The sequence below is a fragment of the Vipera berus genome, assembly GCF_964194415.1.
Source record: "Vipera berus genome assembly, chromosome: 1".
NCBI classification, from domain to species: domain Eukaryota; kingdom Metazoa; phylum Chordata; class Lepidosauria; order Squamata; family Viperidae; genus Vipera; species Vipera berus.
In genome coordinates this window covers 114,169,674-114,189,570 of record NC_138202.1, presented here as the reverse complement: position 1 = coordinate 114,189,570, position 19,897 = coordinate 114,169,674, and the positions used below count along the sequence as shown (strand labels likewise).

The 19,897-nt window shown below is 45.9% G+C and overlaps 1 protein-coding gene across 1 annotated transcript in view; it reads left to right on the top strand.

Annotated features, from left to right (window-relative positions):
- Positions 1 to 2,641: 2,641 nt before the first annotated feature.
- The window catches only part of INCENP (inner centromere protein), a gene marked incomplete at its 5' end in the record, with an annotated part of 30,512 nt that continues 13,256 nt past the window's right edge, over positions 2,642 to 19,897 (top strand). The window contains 6 exons of the mRNA XM_081331898.1: positions 2,642 to 2,778; positions 4,076 to 4,183; positions 6,355 to 7,112; positions 15,707 to 15,755; positions 16,440 to 16,473; positions 18,154 to 18,250. Of these exons, the coding sequence (XP_081188024.1) occupies positions 2,642 to 2,778; positions 4,076 to 4,183; positions 6,355 to 7,112; positions 15,707 to 15,755; positions 16,440 to 16,473; positions 18,154 to 18,250 (1,183 nt within the window). The remainder of the gene's footprint in view (positions 2,779 to 4,075; positions 4,184 to 6,354; positions 7,113 to 15,706; positions 15,756 to 16,439; positions 16,474 to 18,153; positions 18,251 to 19,897) is intronic.

Sequence of the window (19,897 nt, the reverse complement as noted above, 5' to 3'; positions counted from 1 at the left end):
TCTGTTAGTTAAAATATTTCTTCACCTTTTGATTTCTGCGCTATCAGCTACAACCATGTCATGCACATTGTATATGTAACCAGAAATCTGATAGTAGTGCCTTTTCGGACTAACAGATATTACTTCTCACGAAAAGCGTTTGCCTTTTAATAAGATTTATTAGTCGGAAAAGATGCAACAAGAGTCTTGATATTATTATTATTATTTATTTGCTGCTGTAGACTAACAAACTAAATCTTGCCAAGAAAACTGTAGGAATTAGTCCAGTCAATCGCCAGGAGCCAACGCTGACTCGGAGGCACGCACACGACTTCCCTGCAACGATTTTATACTGCAATTAATGAGATTGTATTGGCTCCTTTTTCCTCTGCGTCCAGCCAGCGCCCTCCTAGCTCCTTTTCCTCCAGCTGTCGGAAGCCTCTCCCCCGGAACTGCGCGGATCTGCCGCTGCGGCTTTCTTCTTTTCCTCACTCAGCGAATAGCAATCCTCGCCTTTAAAAACTCCGCTTCTGATTGGACTTCTGGCAGCGTGACGCTCTTTGAAATTTGTAGCGGGCGCCGCAACTGTGGCTGTTGTAGCCGTGTTCCTGCCGCGCGTTGCTAGAAGAAAGGCTGGCGGTTCACTCGGGATCTGTGCCGGGTCTGGAGGAAACGGGCTGTCGCTCCGCGGGAGCGGCTGAGTGAGTGAGTGAGCGACCTTTCATGAAAGTAGGAGGATCGGTGTCTGGCTGCTTGATCGTCAGATGCCGCGGGGACGGTGGTGGGCTTTACAGCCTTAGAGGCTTCATTTTACTCTCGGTGGATTGGCAAGCAACGGTCATTGTGGAGTGCGGTTCCCATTATTCCTTCCCAACATGGATTTGGTTAGGAATAATGAGGATTATAGTCAGATATCGCTATGGGATTTGAAAGACGGCTCTTTAAAGGGGGCTGATCTCTGAAGTCTGGATTTGCACAGCGTGCTTAACTTGGTTGACAAAATAATTCATTTTGCATTTGCATGATGCTCTGAATCGTAAATTCTTAAAAGCTACGCGAACGGCTATTGGACGCCCATCCTGAATTGCAGATATAAGGTATAACCGATGTTATACTGAACCAAGTTTGCATGTGCAAATGTTGTAGCTAGATCTAGCCTGGTTGATTTTGTGCAGTTACAGTCTCGGTACCGTTGTTATTCCACCCTAAATTTCTTCGTTCCAAATGATCTGTAACGTGGAAAAGAATATGGTGCCTGCTTTTGATGCGGACATTAGCCCCGAAGGATGTTTTGATGGGTTCAGTTTTTGGCAAGATTGTTTTGTCAAGATGGACATCTTGCAAACACCACAGTATTATTTTTAAAATTTCAGCTCCTGATAATTGGGGTTCCATACCAGTTATCAGCTCAGCTAAGTAAGTCATATTTTGCTTTATTCAGGCCACTTGATCAACTAGTACTTGCTGAAACCCCAAATCTGTGTTTTAAATATTGTATTGCAAAAGTTAATTTGTACTGTTTTTGAAGGCTATGGACAGGCTTCTGGTTGATAATCTGTTCCTGTTTGAGTTGTTTGTAGTGTTGTGCTCTGGAAGTGATTTGTAATATACAGCAAATGCCATACTGTATAAGTAAATGGTTAATGTCTTGTAAACCAAGTTTTGCAGCAAGATTAAATAATGAGTTACAGCAGATTTTCCAGCTGCAGGTTGAGTTGTATCCTTGGGGGTTACAGTCAACTTAGAAAGGTGGTGGGGACACTTGTGGAAAAAAGAGCTTCCATGTGCAGCAAGAGGGAGCACTGTCAAAATTTATTCTGGAAAATGGAATATTTGTTTTTTTGGCCAACCATAACATCAATGAAAATAATAGTTTTATTTATTGGGGAGGCACTCAACCTGTTTTAACATTTTAAATTGAAATTCCACAGCATTTGAAAACCAGAGTAAATTATATATTTTATAGTAAATAATCTTAAATATTAACATAAAATTACAGCAGTACCTTAGTACTCAATTGCTTTGAAACTCATCAAATTTGGTACTCAGTACATATTGACATAAAAATTTTGTTCTGATATTCATTTTTTGTTTGGTACTCAATGCACAAGCTAGAACTTTTTGTCAAGCTAGAACTGGTTGCTCTCTGCTGCCTTGTGACTCACTACATTATTCTTTATGGGGAAAATGTTTGGTATGCATTGTTTTTTTAGTACTCCTGAAATGAATTAACAGTGTGTACCAAGGAACCACTATACATTTAAAATTGATAAATATATTTGTAGAAAGATTTTGATTTTAAGGTTATTACGGCTTGGATGTTTATGGGGAAAAATATCAAAGATGATTAAGTATTTTAGAATTATTAGAATTTATTTAAGCATTTATATGGCTGCTTAACTAAGACTGGATTCTGGATAGTGAACACAAGGGAAACAAAGAATATTACGTACCGGTAATTAACCAAAATAACACAAGCCATTCAATGCTACTAAACAATAACATGGTGATAAGAATTATACGTTTATATGGAGTTTGAGAAAAGGTTACTTTTTGCAGCTTTACATTGAAAAATGCAATTTACAGCATGTTAAAATGGTGGTCTTACTTTTCTGTGACTTTATCCAACAGATGTTATTCTTTGTGCTTTGCAGGCTAAACCATGTTCAATATGCTGAACTCTATGACATTGGAAGAAGAGACAAATAAAAAGCTCACAGCATTTACCCAAAATGTTTGTAATAGAGATTTTGTATGGATGGATGAGATTCTTGAAGAGGCTATCAAGATGTTTAAGAAGTAAGAACTAACAAATTGCTAGAAATGGTACTAAAAATTTTGGTTTTTTTTTACCTATACATCCAAACAATAATAGCTTCTGGAAACTCTTCAGTCTTAAATTCTTAATGTAAATCTTTATAAACAATAGGTGAAAAAGATTAAATACAGGAAATGATTTTATCTATATTCAACTTAAGTATATATAAAAGTAAGTAGATTTGACCCTGGCCTTTTGTCCTAGCTCACGGGTTGTCTCCTGCGGCTCCCAGCCGCCCGGTGCGCGCGCACCTCTTCGAACGGGCAGAGGTGCGCGCGCACCTCTCCAAACCGCCGCTATCCCGTCCGGAGACCTGCCGCGTTCGTCAAACATTGACGAACACGGCAGCTGTGCAAACGGGATGGCGGCGGTTTGGAGAGTGCGCGCGCACATCTCCAAACCGCCGCCATCCCGTCCAGAGACCTGCCGCATTCGTCAAACATTGACGAACACGGCAGCTGTGCAAACGGGATGGCGGAGGTTTGGAGAGTGCGCGCGCACCTCTCCCAAGCCGCCGCCATCCCGTCCGGAGACCTGCCGCGTTCGTCAAACATTGAGTGCGCGCGGATGGCGGCGGCTTGGGAGAGGTGCGCGCGCACTCTCCAAACCGCCGCCATCCCGTTTGCACAGCTGCCGCGTTCGTCAATGTTTGACGAACGCGGCAGGTGTCCGGACGACGGCGGCTTGGGAGAGGTGTGCGCGCACTCTCCAAACCGCCACCATCCCGTTTGCACAGCTGCTGCGTTCATCCATGTTTGACGAACGCGGCAGGTCTCCGAACGGGACGGCGCGCACCTCTCCAAAGGGGAGACCCATCGCCGCGCAGGTGCCTCCCATTTTGCGCATGCGCAAAATGTTTTTTGCACATGCGCGTGCGTGGACGCACGCGCGTGCACTTTTTGCAGCTCCCACTTTTTTGTTTGTGTGATGGAACCGGTTCTGAGTGGCTCTTTTCCTTTTTCCGGTTGCCGACCCCTGTCCTAGCTCCTAGTTATTGTATTTGGTCCTTGCTTTTTCTAATGTTCAAAAGAGATGCTAATACTCCAAACCACCATCAAACAGCAGCCTTTATGGAAATGGATTTCCAAATGGATCCGATTTTTTAACCATTATAGTATGAATTGGGTTTTAATTTATTTTTTTAAAGAAAATGACTAGTCCTCCCATGTTGAACAAAACTGTGAATCTGAACAATTAAATATCCTAGGAAAAATTGACAGAATTTTTAATAAAGGCACCTGTCAAGTATGTTAAATTGTTATTTCTTTTGTATCAAAGCTGTAGCTTTGATGGAGAACCACAGCTGATGCCAAAAACCCCATCTCAGAGAAATCGTAGAAAGAAACGTCTCTCTTCTATTAAGAATGATCAGTTTGCCATAAGAAGGTAGGATTTCTGTTTCATGTTTGAATGTATGCAAATATTTGGGTTATAGGTACAATTCCAATTGATATTTGGATCCAGGCTACTTGAGGAAATGTCTCACCCTGATGTTTTAATGTTTTTTTTAAAATAGATGTAATGCGTGGGATATGAAACAACTTGCCACAAGCTCTGAAGACAGATTTAGCAAACTTGTGTAGGCTAGTTTAGATCTTTGGAATCTTGAGTCTGCTTGAGATGCATCAGTTTGTGTTCTTGCATGTCTGTATTTTCTTTTAATTGTAAGGAGCTTGAAACTCTATGCACTCCCACATTAGTACAAAAATATGTGCAGTCTCTCTACAGTGTAGAAAAGGAAAAAACCTGAGAAGATGGCATAACTACTTAGGTAAGATAACCGGCATACAAGTCTAATAAATAAATAGCACAACTTGTGTGTCCTTACTGTTCTGTTTTAATTATATGGAATTGTTTCTTCAATGTCAATGGATTAAAACATGCAAAATAAGGTAATTTAATGATGCATTGAATTTTTTTTATGAAAGCATATGAAATACAATGTCACTAATGAGCAAGATTTGCTGTATATTATTGGATATTTTTAGATGCAATCATTTGGAGGAAACCTAAACTGATTCTAGGGAATTCAACATTCACAGAGGGGCTTTTAAAATATTTCATTTCCTGCTGCACTTACAAAAATCAAACTTAACCCTCCCCATCCCCAATAAGTGTTTTCATTATCGTTTAGGCCATACCTCCCCAGCCTTTCTGGATTGGTGGCCCTGAGGGAAAGGGAGGAACAGGGAAATTGTATGTGCGCATGAACAAAATGGGCGTTTGCACAGCAGTGGCACTAGCACCTGCGCACATGCACCAGCAGCCCACATGCACCCATGGTGGCACTGGTGGCGGCGCTGAAGCCAGCGATCAAACAGGCCACTATGCCCACGTGCATGTGCAAACGGCACAAGTGCCCGCACACATGCGCAAACAGCTGCTAGCACCCGCGTGACGATGCTAGCACAAGTGTGGGGGGTGCATGCACATGTGCATGCACTTACCAGCCATTCCCGTGGCCAACAAGCCACAGATTAGGCCACGGGCCACAGGTTGGGGATCCCTGCTTCAGGCAACAGATTTTAAAAGTAGTGTGCATTGGACAAAGGGCCATTTCAAAATGATGCTCCAATTGTGATCCATCCAGCCAATTTTTGATTTTTTTTCCCTGGCTCCCCTCTCTCTCTCTCTCTCTCTCTCTCTCTCTCTCTCTCTCTCTCTCTCTCTCTCTCTCCCCCCCCCCTCCCAAATTTGGTTCAGTTGTGTGCTATTTCAAGAGACTTGTCCTGCTGACAACAGAAAGATGGCCATAGTACCAAGACTCTACATATTTTTTTCTAACATATTTGGATTTTTAGTGCTACCAGATATGGGCTGCAAAAATATGGATCACCACTTAGATGGAAACAAAGACATACAGAAAATACTTAGCCTGGTAGTCATCTGGGTGTTTGCAGTTCTAGTTACTTGATTGTATGTGTTGGCTATATTGTTAAGGACTTAGGAGTCTATGATAGTTTGATATTACATAACATTAGATAAGACTGGGTGAATTTTGGAAGGAGTGATCAGCTGACAAATAATTTAAAATTTCTTCAAAATATTGGGAATGCTTCTGAAGACAATTCAGAAACTGCAGATGTCACACAGTGCTGGTGCTAGATTACTAATCAAAGACATTTCAAAATTAATGCCCATCTCGAAGTTGTTACACTGATTACCAGGCTTCAGTACTCCATTCAAAATGCTGGTTGTCCCTTAGAGAGCCCTATATGGCATGGTATTCAGATATATCAGGAGTGCCTTATGAAATATGAGTCTATCTGACAAGTCCGAACATTGAAGATTTTGCGAGGATTTTACCCTCACGTGAAATCTGGAGTAGAAAATAGGGATTCTTGGTAGTAGTCTTTACATTATGGAAGACAACGTTTTTGGATCCTGCTCCCTTGTTCAGAAAGATTCTTAAACCTTTTAGTGTACCCTTCATGCCCAGATGATTTGCCATTACTTTATTTATTATAACATTGATTAGGTAGAGTCTGCCTATTAAATAACTCGTAATAAGTGCTGATTTTGGCATTGTGCACTTGACAATATGTTTCTTTTACCAGATCATCTAAAAGAATCAGTGCCCGGATGAGGGCTTCAAAGAGGATTTCCCAAAATGCTCAGCGCAAAAAAGAATTAGAAATTCAGAAAGCTGGACTAGAGAACACCTCTCCTTGTGTGCGTGTAACTAGATCACAGGCTGCCAAGTCTTCCATGTCTCTCTCAGTTTCTGCTGTTAAGAATCCAGTTATTGATTTAGCCAAAGGGAGGATACCACTGGTAGGAATTAGTGGCAATGAGAGGCGCAATGCAGAATTGCAGATAGAAAAAACGCCACCCGAAATAGCAAAGGTTGCCTTAAGCCATACTTTGTCTTCTTCACTTGTTAAGAGATCAAAACCCTGGTCTGAAACATCAGTGATCACAATCCAAGACACTCCTGAGGAAAAAATAAAAAAAGAGGCCGGACGGGCAGCATGTAAGTTGAAGATAGCAAATGTCTCTCTCTCCAAAACTATTGAAAATGAGAAACCCAGGGCTGGAAATTTATGTCCACAGCAACAAGAAGATAAGCCTCTATCTGAACCCAAAGCCATTTTGAACTTAAATGAAGCTCCACAAACACCTACTGTCCCTCGAAGAAGCCGTCGCTCTGTGCGCCGAAGCCTGATGGGCAGGGCCTCCACAAGCTCTAGGGCCTCACTGGCCCAGAGATACTCGCTAAGCGCGAAAAGGGAACAAACTGTGTTGAAGCGCAGTAGCAGGACTGCATCCAAAGAAGAATCTATCCGGCAGTCATCTGTGCATAGGCATGTAAACAGTAAGTGTTCTTTTTTTTCTTTCTTTTCAGTTTTATAACTTTCTTGGCCATCATCCCAAGCGTGGTGCTTTCAGTGGACATAATTCAAAATAAATTTCCATACCATGCTATGAAAACACTGTACTTTTAAAGAAGTTCAATTTTTTTTAAAAAAAAAATCATATGCAGTTTCAAATTAGATACAAATCAGTTTGGGGTAGTGGTTAAGGTATTAGGCTAGAAGCTAGGAGACCATGAGTTCTAGTCCCACCTTAGCTAGGTGCCTGGGGTCAGTCACACTCTCAGCCCTAGGCAGCAGGCAATGGCAAGGCGGTTCTGAAATCTTGCCAAGGAAACTGCAGGAACTAGTCCAAGCAGTTAACCTGGAGTCGAGGCTAAGTTGAAGGCACATTTCCTCCCCGCCCCGCCAACCCCAAATTAGATATAGTTATACTTCAAGAGTGAAAGTGTTTAATGCAGTGTGGTTTATTTAAAGTCTAATGTGTTTTCAAAACTCCCTTAAAGTGTCCCTAAGTGGAACTGATTTAATCAGATTGGGGCTACTACAAAGAGGAGTCCCTCATTCTGATACCTCTCTGCCTTACTGACCTTCATGAGTGCCTAGTAAGTGAGCAATCTGAAAATTTCTTGTTTAAAACTTTTTAAAAATGTTTTTAATAATGATGATAATTGTTTAAGTATTTATTATTTTATCTTTTTGTATGCTACCAGAGTCACATGTTTGTGAGATGGATATCTATATATACACTGTGGGCACAATTATTAGGCAAGTGAGTATTTTGACCATACCATCATTTTCATGCATAGTTTCCACTTCCAAGCTGTACAAACTGGAATGCTTAATGGATGTAAGCGTATCAGGTGTGTATTTGTGTAATGAGGGAGGGTGTGGCCTAAGGATATCAACACCCTATATCAAGTTGTGCATAATTATTAGGCAGCTTTTTTTGTCAGGCAAAAATGGGCCCAAAAAGAGATTTAATTGACTCTGGAAAGTCAAACATTGTAAAAAGTCTTTCAGAGGGATGCAGCACTCTTGAAATTGCTAAGATATTGGGGAGTGAAAACAGAACCATCAAATGTTTAGTTGCAATAGTCCAGGGCTTTTCAACTGGTGGTACGCGTACCACTGGTGGTACAGGGCGTCGCCTTCTTCCTCCCCCCTGCTCCTTCCTAGCTTACTTGCTGCCAAAAAACATGCTGCTGCAGGAACCTACCAGGCCGTGCGAAGAGCGCAGGCTCAGAGTGAGGCCCCACCCTCCCCTGGGACTCATTGTGCAGCAACCATGTTGTCCTTCCCCCAGAAACAAGCGCTAGCCTGAAGGGGGCAGAGCCATCCACTCCCTCGGCAGGTAGGTGTTTGCGTCCTCTCACGTCCATCTTCTTTTCCTCCCCCCCGCACAAGCTTGCGATACCCCTCACAGCCCTCACATTGCCTCACTCCCAGGGCTCGAGAGATTTCCCCCTCTCCTCTTCCCGATGTGCAATGCAAAGGGGAAAGCAAAGCGGCCAGACGGTGCACGCCCTCCCCAAGGATTCATCCTGCTGCAGCAGGTGGGAATCGAGGCCCACGTTTGTTTTCCTGATGCGCGCCAGGGCAGGCAAAGCCATCAGAACGCAGGTGTGGAGGGAAAAAAGTGCCCGACTCCCTCCCCCCCACTGTTGGCAACTCCGTACAGCTGGCCCTGACCTCCGCCGACTGGAGCCCATTGGCAGAGGTCAGGGCCAGCTGTACGGAATCACCAGCTGATCCTTATGGCCAGCCCTGACTTCTGCAAGTGGAAAGCGAGGGAGATTGCCAGGAGCATGAATCGGCGCATGCTGAGAAACGCCGATCTTGCGCTGCTGCAGTCTCCCTCGCTCGGTTTCAGCTTGCCTTGCTGCAAGAGAAAGCAAGCTGAAACGGAGCGAGGGAGATTGCCAGGAACGTGAATCGGCCAATCTCACGCTGCTGCAATCTCCCTCGCTCCGTTTAAGCTTTCTCTTGTAAGAGAAAGCTGGGCCACATGGCTGCCTCCGCAGGTGCTGCTCTAGTGCGGAGATGGAGAGGCCGGTCCCCATTCAGCCCACCAGCCCTGGGAGAGCCCTGCGCAATCTCCCTCGCTCCGTTTAAGCTTTCTCTTGTAAGAGAAAGCTGGGCCACATGGCTGCCTCCGCAGGTGCTGCTCTAGCGCGGAGATGGAGAGGCCGGTCCCCATTCGGCCCACCAGCCCTGGGAGAGCCCTGCGCAAGCGTGTCGCCGGCCGCCAAACCCTGGCTTTCAAGCAGGAGCGGCCTTGCCCTATTTGCCGGGAGCAGCCACCCGCCCCACTTTTCGCAAGCCCTGCTATACTGCCGCCACAGATTTCCAGCAGCGGGAGGCTCTGGGACGAGGGCCTGTCGGGGGAGGAGTTGGGGCTTCTCCGGCAGGCCGTTTCTGTGGCAGTGGGGCATGCTGGTGCCCTGCGCTGTGCTCTGCTGCGGGGGCCACCCTGGGAAAGGTGGAAGCGCAGCTGTAGTCCGGGACAGTCAACCGCTCCGAGCTCTGTCTGGCCAGCTTTGTGCCTCCATCCCCCAAGAGCAGCTGGTTGTGAGTTGCTAGCATGCGCTTCCCTGAGTGCCGGATCTCCCCCCACCCAGGACTCCGGCTGCGTTTGCAGAAGGCGTGCTGGGCGAAGGGCACTTTGGTGCGTCTTCCATCCCTCCCGTGTGAAGGGCGCCTTCCTGCCCCGCGGTCCACAGCAGCATTGATGGCATGCGTGGATTGACTGAGTGAATACAAGGTTTTTCTGTTGCTGGAATAAAGCTTATTAAATGAGCTAGCAGCCTCCAAGTATCATTGATAGAACTTCCCCAACTTTCCTCCGGTGCTTCATAAAGAGTTAAGTGGGCGTCAGGTTTCTTGGTAAAAATGGATTTGGAGGGAGGGAAGGAGGAAAGGACAAAGAGGGAGGGAAGGAAGAAAGGAAAGAAGGAAGGGACAATGGGAGAGGGAGGGAGAGAAATAGAAAAAGAGGGAGAGAAGGAGAAAGAAATAGGGAGGGAGAAAAAGGGAGGGAGAGAGAGAAATAAAGAGAGGGAGAGAGATAGGGAGAGAGAAGGAAAAAGAAATAGGGAGGGAGAGAGAAGGAGAAAGAAGGAGGGAAATAGAGAGAAGGAGAGAGACGAGAAAGAAAGGGAGGGAAATGGAGAGAGAGAAAGGGAGAAATAGAGGGAAAGAGAAAAATAGAGGGAGAGGAAGGGAGAAGGAGAGAAAGAGAGAGAGACGGAGAGAAATTAAATTAGTAACATGATTGTTAAGTGAATATGGTTTCCCCACTAACTGCTTGTCAGAAGATTGCAAAAGGTGATCACATGACCCTGGAACAATGTGACAATCATAAATATGAATCGATTGCGAAACATCCAAATGTAAATCACATGACCCTGGGGATGCTGCAACGGTCATAAGTGTGAAAAATGGTCATAAGTCACTTTTTCAGTGCCGTCGTAACTTTGAACAGTCACTAAGTGAATTGTTGTAAGTCGAGGACTACCTGTACTTTATCATTTTTTTCCCTTTTTTTGGGGGGGGTCAAGTTTTTGACACCTTGCTGGGCGACTGGTGGTACTTGGACATTGCCTTGTCCTAAAAGTGGTGCAATGGATGAAAAAGTTGAAAAGTCCTGCAATAGTCAACAGGGTTGCAAGAAACATGTTGAGAAAAAAAGACGCATAAAGATTTGAGAAGAATCAAACATGAAGCTACCAGGAACTCATTATCCTCCAGTGCTGTCATATTCCAGAACTGCAACCTACCTGGAGTGCTCAGAAGTACAAGGTGCTCAGTGCTCAGAGACATGGCCAAGGTAAGGAAGTCTGAAACCTGACCACTACTGAACAAGACACATAAGTTGAAATGGCAAGACTAGGCCAAGAAATAGCTGAAGAAATTTTTCAATGGTTTTATGGATGAGATGAGATTGACTCTTGACGGACCAGGTGGATGGGTCTGTGGCTGGATCAGTAATGGGCACAGAGCTCCACTTCGACTCAGATGCCAGCAAGGTGGAAGCAGAGTATTGGTGTGAGCTGCTATTATTAAAGAAGAGCTAGTTGGACCTTTTCAGGTTGAAGAGGGACTCAAAATCAACTCCCAAACCTACTACCAGCCTTCCTTACCTTGGCCATGTCTCTGAGCACTCCAGGTAGGAGTTAGCAATTTCAAGAGCACTGCATCCCTCTGAAAAACTTTACAATTTTTGACTTTTCAAAGTCGGTTGAATCTCTTTTTTGGCCCATTTTGCCTGATGAAAATAAGCTGCCTAATAATTATGCACACCTTCATCTAGGGCAGGGGTATCAAACTGCCGGCCCGTGGGCCAGATGCATCATCCGGAAGCCGTGCCCACCCCATTGCTGGCAATGGCAAAACCGTCCCGATACGTTGCCCGACGTCACGTGACATCACGAGCTTGACACGTCTGATCTAGGGTGTTGATCTCCTTAGGCCACACCCTCCATTATACAAATACCGTATTTTCCGGCGTATAAGACGACTTTTGAACCCCTGAAAATCTTCTCAAAAGTTGGGGGGTCGTCTTATACGCCCAGTCGCCTTATACGCCGGAAAATCAGTGGGTGGCGTCTGGTGGGAGCCGGCAGGGCAGTCCTGCGCACGCGCACACTCCCCGGCTGTGTTCTGAACCAGCCCTCTTCTGGCCTTGTAATAAGGCAAACCCCTATTCAGAAAGAAGAGACTGGAGAGCGTCCAAGGCTAAAAGGCATCTGCCAAGATTTATTACGCAGTTAACAAAAACACTAGAGCTTGTCTTCTCAAGCGGAAAAGTTGCTTTCAGCAACCAGCCCCTCCCCAAACACTCCTTTTATAGAGAGCTCAGGGCGTGGTCTCCCTGTGCCTCCTCCCGAGGAGTCCCGCAGTCTTTCTTTGTTTGTTCCTGCTCGACTGCCTCCTGCGTCGGGCGTCCTTGAACAGGGCCAGCTGTGGGTCATCTTCCTCCGCACTCTCGGGCTCACGCAGCTGAGAAGAGGTCCCCGGCTGAGGGCTCTGCAAAGCCTCCAAACCATCATCAGCCGGTTCGTTTCCCTCCTCCCCCTCATCTGAGTCATCCGATACATCGGAGCCGGCTGTCGGACCCACAGGCTGGCCCTGAGTCACAACAGGCTGCTCCTTAGCAGCTGGGGAGTGCGCGCGTGTGCAGGACTGCCCTGCCAACTCCCGTCCGACGCTCTTCGCTCTTGAGGCAGCTGCTGCCTCAAGAGGGAAGAGCCGGCTCGCTCTTCCCTCTCGAGGCAGCAGCTGCCTCAAGAGCGAAAAGCGTGGAGCCGGCAGGGAAGTCCTGCGTGCGCGTGCGTTTGCAGGACTTCCCTGCCGGCTCGCTCTTCCCTCGCGTCGGACGGGAGCCGGCAGGGCAGTCCTGCGCACGCGCGCACTCCCCGGCTGCTCCTTAGCAGCTGGGGAGTTCGCGCGTGTGCAGGACTGCCCTGCCGACTCCCGTCCGACGCTCTTCGCTCTTGAGGCAGCTGCTGCCTCAAGAGGGAAGAGCCGGCTCGCTCTTCCCTCTCGAGGCAGCAGCTGCCTCAAGAGCGAAGAGCGTGGAGCCGGCAGGGAAGTCCTGCGTGCGCGCGCACTCCCCGGCTGCTCCTTAGCAGCTGGGGAGTTCGTGCGTGTGCAGGACTGCCCTGCCGACTCCCGTCCGACGCTCTTCGCTCTCGAGGCAGCTGCTGCCTCAAGAGGGAAGAGCCGGCTCGCTCTTCCCTCTCGAGGCAGCAGCTGCCTCAAGAGCGTGGAGCCGGCAGAGAAGTCCTGCGTGCGCGTGCGTTTGCAGGACTTCCCTGCCGGCTCGCTCTTCCCTCGCGTCGGACGGGAGCCGGCAGGGCAGTCCTGCGCACGCGCGCACTCCCCGGCTGCTCCTTAGCAGCTGGGGAGTTCGCGCGTGTGCAGGACTGCCCTGCTGACTCCCGTCCGATGCTCTTCGCTCTTGAGGCAGCTGCTGCCTCAAGAGGGAAGAGCGTGGAGCCGGCAGGGAAGTCCTGCGTGCGCGTGCGTTTGCAGGACTTCCCTGCCGGCTCGCTCTTCCCTCGCGTCGGACGGGAGCCGGCAGGGCAGTCCTGCGTACGCGCGCACTCCCCGGCTGCTCCTTAGCAGCTGGGGAGTTCGCGCGTGTGCAGGACTGCCCTGCTGACTCCCGTCCGATGCTCTTCGCTCTTGAGGCAGCTGCTGCCTCAAGAGGGAAGAGCGTGGAGCCGGCAGGGAAGTCCTGCGTGCGCGTGCGTTTGCAGGACTTCCCTGCCGGCTCGCTCTTCCCTCGCGTCGGACGGGAGCCGGCAGGGCAGTCCTGCGCACGCGCGCACTCCCCGGCTGCTCCTTAGCAGCTGGGGAGTTCGCGCGTGTGCAGGACTGCCCTGCTGACTCCCGTCCGATGCTCTTCGCTCTTGAGGCAGCTGCTGCCTCAAGAGGGAAGAGCGTGGAGCCGGCAGGGAAGTCCTGCGTGCGCGTGCGTTTGCAGGACTTCCCTGCCGGCTCGCTCTTCCCTCGCGTCGGACGGGAGCCGGCAGGGCAGTCCTGCGCACGCGCGCACTCCCCGGCTGCTCCTTAGCAGCTGGGGAGTTCGCGCGTGTGCAGGACTGCCCTGCCGACTCCCGTCCGACGCTCTTCGCTCTTGAGGCAGCTGCTCTTCCCTCTCGAGGCAGCAGCTGCCTCAAGAGCGTGGAGCCGGCAGGGAAGTCCTGCGTGCGCGTGCGTTTGCAGGACTTCCCTGCCGGCTCGCTCTTCCCTAAGAGCGTCGGACGGGAGCCGGCAGGGAAGTCCTGCTCCCGTCCGATGCTGCGCTTCCGCCGGGCGGTGCTGGCCGAGACGAGCCAGCAGGCAGCCTCCGTGAGCGCGGCGCTGAGGGGCAGCAGCCCCACGCGCAGCAGCAGCCGCCGGCTCAGCAACAGGTCCAAGCGCAGGAGCCGCACCGCCAGGCTGCCCAGGAAAAGCAGCCACACCGAGAGGCTGCACGCCCAGTCCAGCTCCATGAGGGGCAGGGCGGGAAGCCGGTCGGGAAGAGGGACCGGGAGCCCGGGCCGAGCACGCCTCAGCCGACGGTGAGAGGGAAGCGGCACATGAAAAAGAGGCTGCGGGCGGAGCTGCCCCGCCCTGCGCCGAATGGGAGAAGTTCAAGGCCTGGGGGTGGAAGCAAGAGGGGCGCCGGCCGTGGTGGGTGGCGGCTGCCCTCCGGCGCTGCCTGCCGCCCGGGAAACGTTGCGTCTCGGGGGCCAGCAGAAGCGCGGGAGCAGTGGGAGGGCCGGCGGGGCCAGTCGGGCCTTCGCCTCCTCTGCGACGGACAGGGAGGGCAGGGCATGTAAGTATTTTCCGGCGTATAAGACAAAAAACCTTGAAAAACTTCTTAAAAGTAGGGGGTCGTCTTATACGCCGGGTCGCCTTATACGCCGGAAAATACGGTACACATGACAAGATAGGCTTATATCCACTAAGCCAACGGTCCACAACCTTTTGGGCATCGGACTGTGGAGAGGTTTTTCCACGGACCAGAGGAGGCATGGTTTGGTGTATTGTATGTATCCCATGGATGGGGCTTCACTTGTTTGCACGGCCCTGTTTCTGACAAGCTGTGAACCAGGGCTGTTTCACGGACCGGGGGTTGGGAACCCCTGCACTAAGCCTTCAAGTTTATACAGCTTGGAGGTGAACAATATGCATGAAAATGATGATATGGTCAAAATACTCAGTTGCCTAATAATTGTGAACACAGCATATATAGGACAAGTAAATAAAAGCACAGATGAGTTAGAGTAATATAGCTGTAGCAGGTATTCTCAATGGAGAGGCATCTTAATGGGAGAAAGTTCATTCTTATAAACCACTATTCTTTTAATATACACATAGTCCTCAACTTACGATCACAATTGGGACTGGAATTTCTATCATAAGTCATTGTCATAAATCAAGTCCGACCCGATTTTAGGACAATTTTTACAACAGTTGAAAAGTGAATTATAAGGTTGTTAAGCGAATCCAGATTCTCAAATCGGTGGATTTTTTAATCATTTTTTCTGGAAAGCAGCAAAACGAAAGGTTGCAAATTGTGATCATATGACGGCAGAATACTGCAACCGGTGTGAATATGAGCCAGACGCTAAGTACCTGAATTGTGATCATGTGATAGTGAGACTGATGCGATGGTCGTAACTGCAAGTAATTTTCTCCAAGGCCATCATAACTTCAAACCATTGTTAAATGATTGTAAGTCAAGGACCACTTTTAAAGTTGATCCTTAAAAAATATTGACAAAACTAACTGACAAAACTGAAACTTTAAAAAGCCAGTAAAGGATATTGTAACAAATGAAAGAACATTGATAATGGGAATTAAAGTTCATTCAATAAACAGAACTCAAATTTCTGGTTTGTGAAAATAACATCTAGTCTCAGACAGAATAATCTAAAGTTGTTAGACAAGTTTCATGTGCTTCAAACCCAGATTAATTCAGTTATCTTTTGGCCTGGGTGCTGTTAAAATTGCAATAGAGAAAAAGATTTATTTGTAGTTGCTGTGTTTGATTGTAATGATCTAGCTTATGTTGGGCCTAAAATCTTATTTGTGTTTTCAGCTGAGGGTATTTTGGAAACGGTTCAGGATAAAGAAAGTACTGAATCCAGGTGAGCTGGATTTCACAGGTTTGTGAAAGTAATAAATTCTTGACTTAAGACAGCTACTGTAGTCTAATGTGGAATGTCTTTGGTGAGCAGTTAATTTTATTTAATCGTGTTGATTCATTTATTCTCAAAGAAATGCTCTGGCATGAACAAAAGTAAATTAAATACTAGATCAAACAACAAAAGAAAGAATTGGTGGAAACTATCTCTTGCACAGAAGCAAATCGCTTTTATTTTCCTTATGTAGAGTGACTGGAAGAAAGCAACAAGACATTTAAATACTGCCTGTGGTAATTAGAGGTTGCTTTTCACACACAGCAGTTTTTCAAATTCTTTCACAAGAGTTTCTTAACTTTTCTACAATAAAATCTACTTATCAAAGTAGATTTTTCTGCATTCTTGTGTGGCAATTTAATTACTCTCTGTGAAGCCTGACGTACAGTGATGTATGACCCGACTTATGTCACTTTGGACTGCTTCTGGTTTGGAATCTTAATTCCAAAAACTGCCAACCTCTGAAAAACACAATCTAGATAGAGGAAGTTTTCACACAGACTAGAGAGTAACAGAACTCTCTAGAATCTGTGAGCTTTGCGCAGTCTTTATTAAAATCTTACTATTCAAAACAAATCTAGTCAATTAATGTTATATTTATCTCTTGTGTTCTTTTTTTCCCCCCTCCCGTAGAGCAATGTTAGATTCTATGCCTCATTCGCAGGAGGTAAGTTAAAGCAGATGTTTATAAAAGCATGTTGGTGTAAGCAGAGCACCCCTTCATAGAGTATTGTATTACTCAGCTGTTTCCTTTGATAAGAGTGTATAACTACTTCTAAGGCTGACTAACTCTGTGTATCCTGCCAAAGAAGTCTTTTGAATGGGAGGGATTTGAAGTCATTAACAAATGTTAATTCTGCCAAAGAAGTCTTTTGAATGGGAGGGTTTTGCTGTCATTAACAAATGTTGCAAAGGATCTCTTTTGAATGCTTTGCTCTGTCCTTCTGTCTACTGAACTGCATTTTGGAACTTTAACTGGATAATTTCTAACTGATCAGATTTCATATATATAACAATAATAAAGACGCATCTGTCATACTACTTGGACTATTCACTGTCCGCTATAGAGCACATGTTAAGTAAGAGCCTTGGTGGAGCAGTGGGCTAATGCCTCCTTAAGTAACACCAGCTGCCTGCAATTAGTGTAGGTTCGCATCCCACCAGGCTCAAGGTTGACTCAGCCTTCCATCCTTCCGAGGTAGGTAAAATGAGGACCCAGATTGTTGGGGGCAATTAAGCTGACTTTGTAATAATGTCGCTTGAGGGTGTGTGTGAAAGCCCTAATAAGCAGGCACATACATAGAATGAAGGCTACTGCTAAGCTTGTAAGCCGCCCTGAGTCTTCGGAGAAGGGCGGGATATAAATTGAATTTAAAAAAAAAAATTCAGGTAGCCAGCTATAAATGTATTTTCTTAGTATTTCCAAAGGAAACAATTGCTTCATTGTTAAATGGCAGAAGTTTGGCTTTTTTCTGGTTGGTACCAGATAATTGCTTATTAAATTTATACTCATACAAAATATATTCATACAACTTTTGTGAGCTTTTACTAGGGGATGAGAAAATTCGTAAGTAGCTTACTCTTGGCCAAATGTAATACTTCCTTACATAAAGTGACTGACACTATGAAGCAGAGTCTGGCAGCTACTGTAGATAAGAGCATATAGCTTTTCTGGCCAAGCCTTGAACATTTTGGTTCTGAGAAGTAGGAATCTATGAGTGTGTGTTGTAGTATTCATAATTGGTTATGTTGATCTAATAATAAAGAATAAATAATAAAGTTGTATAATCTCTTATTTGAACTGTCCTGGAGGTGACTGGTACAATAAAAACAACTGTTCCTGTTTGGAGCTTCACATTCCTATTTTTATTGCTTTAAACCAGTTTGTATTAAAGTGACATGAACATTATATTTGTGACTGTCTATAACTAAAAAGATTTTTATTTATTAATCTTTATTGTCACAAAGGTCTTTCAGCCAGAAAGAGATCCTGAAAGAATATACAAATTATATCTTGGGAGTCTTATGATCCCTGCTACTGTCAGATCATCTGGAAAGCAAATATAACAATTCTGAATCTGCCAAACTTACCTGCAGTGAAAAATTTCTGGCCCACTTCAGTGCTTGATATTTCTCAACCAGGCACTGGACTTTGATTTAATTCTACGTATAAAGCAGGAATTCTCTGCCATTTAAGCCTCATTGATTTCAGTGGGTGAAATGTAAATTTCAATTCAGTTGGGAGCCTTAAATTTAAATTGAACCATTAAAGCAATATCTCAGTCAACTAATAATTCTATGTGATTTGCTTGGAAACCAATTCAAAATATGATTACCTTTGTTATAGATTGATGAAAATCTCAACAAATCTCTTCATTCGAAGAAGATTGCTATGCCAGAGACTCCCCAGTCTGAAGATAAACAGCATAAAGGAGACAGGGAAGGTCAGTAGATTGGCTAAGTAGCAAAAATAGCCAGCTTTGAAGCAGATGGGACATGCCTAAGAAATACAAAACCTTAATCATATATATTCAGTACCAATCCAGTTATATAATAGTAATAATTTTAATAAGGGTTTTCTTTCAGGGAAGAGGAGAATCAGCCATCTTCCATTGGTGGTCAAATTAGATATATATCCTTCATTTTTGCTCTTTGAAGTAAAGCACCTAAAGCCAAAACAATATAAAAAGCCAATATAAATTAAAATGTCACTCATGCCTTAATTGCTTTTTCTGGAATACTGCTGCGTATTCTACATCACGGGTGTCAAACTTGACGTATTGTGACATATCGTGATGTTTTTTGCCTTTGCGGAGCTGGGGTAGGCATGGCCTGCTTGTGACGCATCCAGCCCGCAGGCCACCAGTTTGATACCCCTGTTCTACATGAAGCGGCGCTTGAAGACTACTCAAGCTATAATTGTTCCACAATGTAGTTGCATATGCAGCATGCACTGTATCAGTGCATCTCAGAACATCCATGTCACATTGCTACTGTGTCAATTGCACTAGTTACCATATGCTTTGGATTGCAATACAAAATACTGGTGGCTGCCTGTAATGCCTTTCATGGTGTGTCATCTGGATATTTGCAAGACTGTCTGGTTATAATTATCTTCGCCGTACTTTAAAACTAGAGTTTCTGTGGTACAGGTGGGGTCAGTTAAACATTGCTACCTTATGGGACCCAGGAAGCATGCTTTCTGTGTCTGCCCTATCAAACAGCCTTGCCCTTGAAATGTGTTTTGCCCTACTGGCCTTTAAGGTCTAGACCAGGAGTCTTCAAACTTGGCCCTTTTATAACTTGTGAACTTCAACTCCCAGGATTCCTCAGCCAGGCATGCTGGCTGAGGAATTCTGGGAGTTGAAGTTCACAAGTCATAAAAGGGCCAAGTTTGAAGACCCCTGGTCTAGACTGTACAGCAGACATGTCAAACTCGCGATGTCATATGACGTTGCATGATGTATCGCGACTTTTTCCTCATTGCCGGCAATGGGGTGGGCGCAATTTTAGTATGATGCATCCGGCCCATAGGCCGGCAGTTTGACATGCCTGCTCTAGAGCACCTAATTCACCCCCAAGAGCTAGCCCAGGTATAACTAGATGAGTTGTGTGTCTACACCTCAATGCAGTATGCTTTAGTATGTTATGTTTTATATTATATTTTTTCCTTTTTATTTTAAGGAAATATTTTAAATTTTTAACCCCTGTTAGCTGCTCAGAGTTACCTGATAATTGGGTAGCCATATATATTGAATATATACTCTTGATTGTATTTAATAGCAGAATAGCCAGATTGAAGCAGGGAAAATAAGGGTGGGAATGTGACCAGTTTCTGGAAGATGACACAATCTTTTTTCTCTTAAACTCCCCCTCCTTACCCCCAAGTATTTCTCACTAGATCAAACATGTTGTCAATGTTGCTTCTGCGATATTAATAGGCTAGTTAGGAGGCTGAGTTGAAAACATGTGCATCTCTTACATTAGAGTGTCAACCTTTACTTAAAGAATCTTTATTCAGTCTTTTTTTTTTTTGCCAAGAAGCTGACTGGCTAAACCTGAGTTGGTACTCTTTTGACTTAATTATGCCA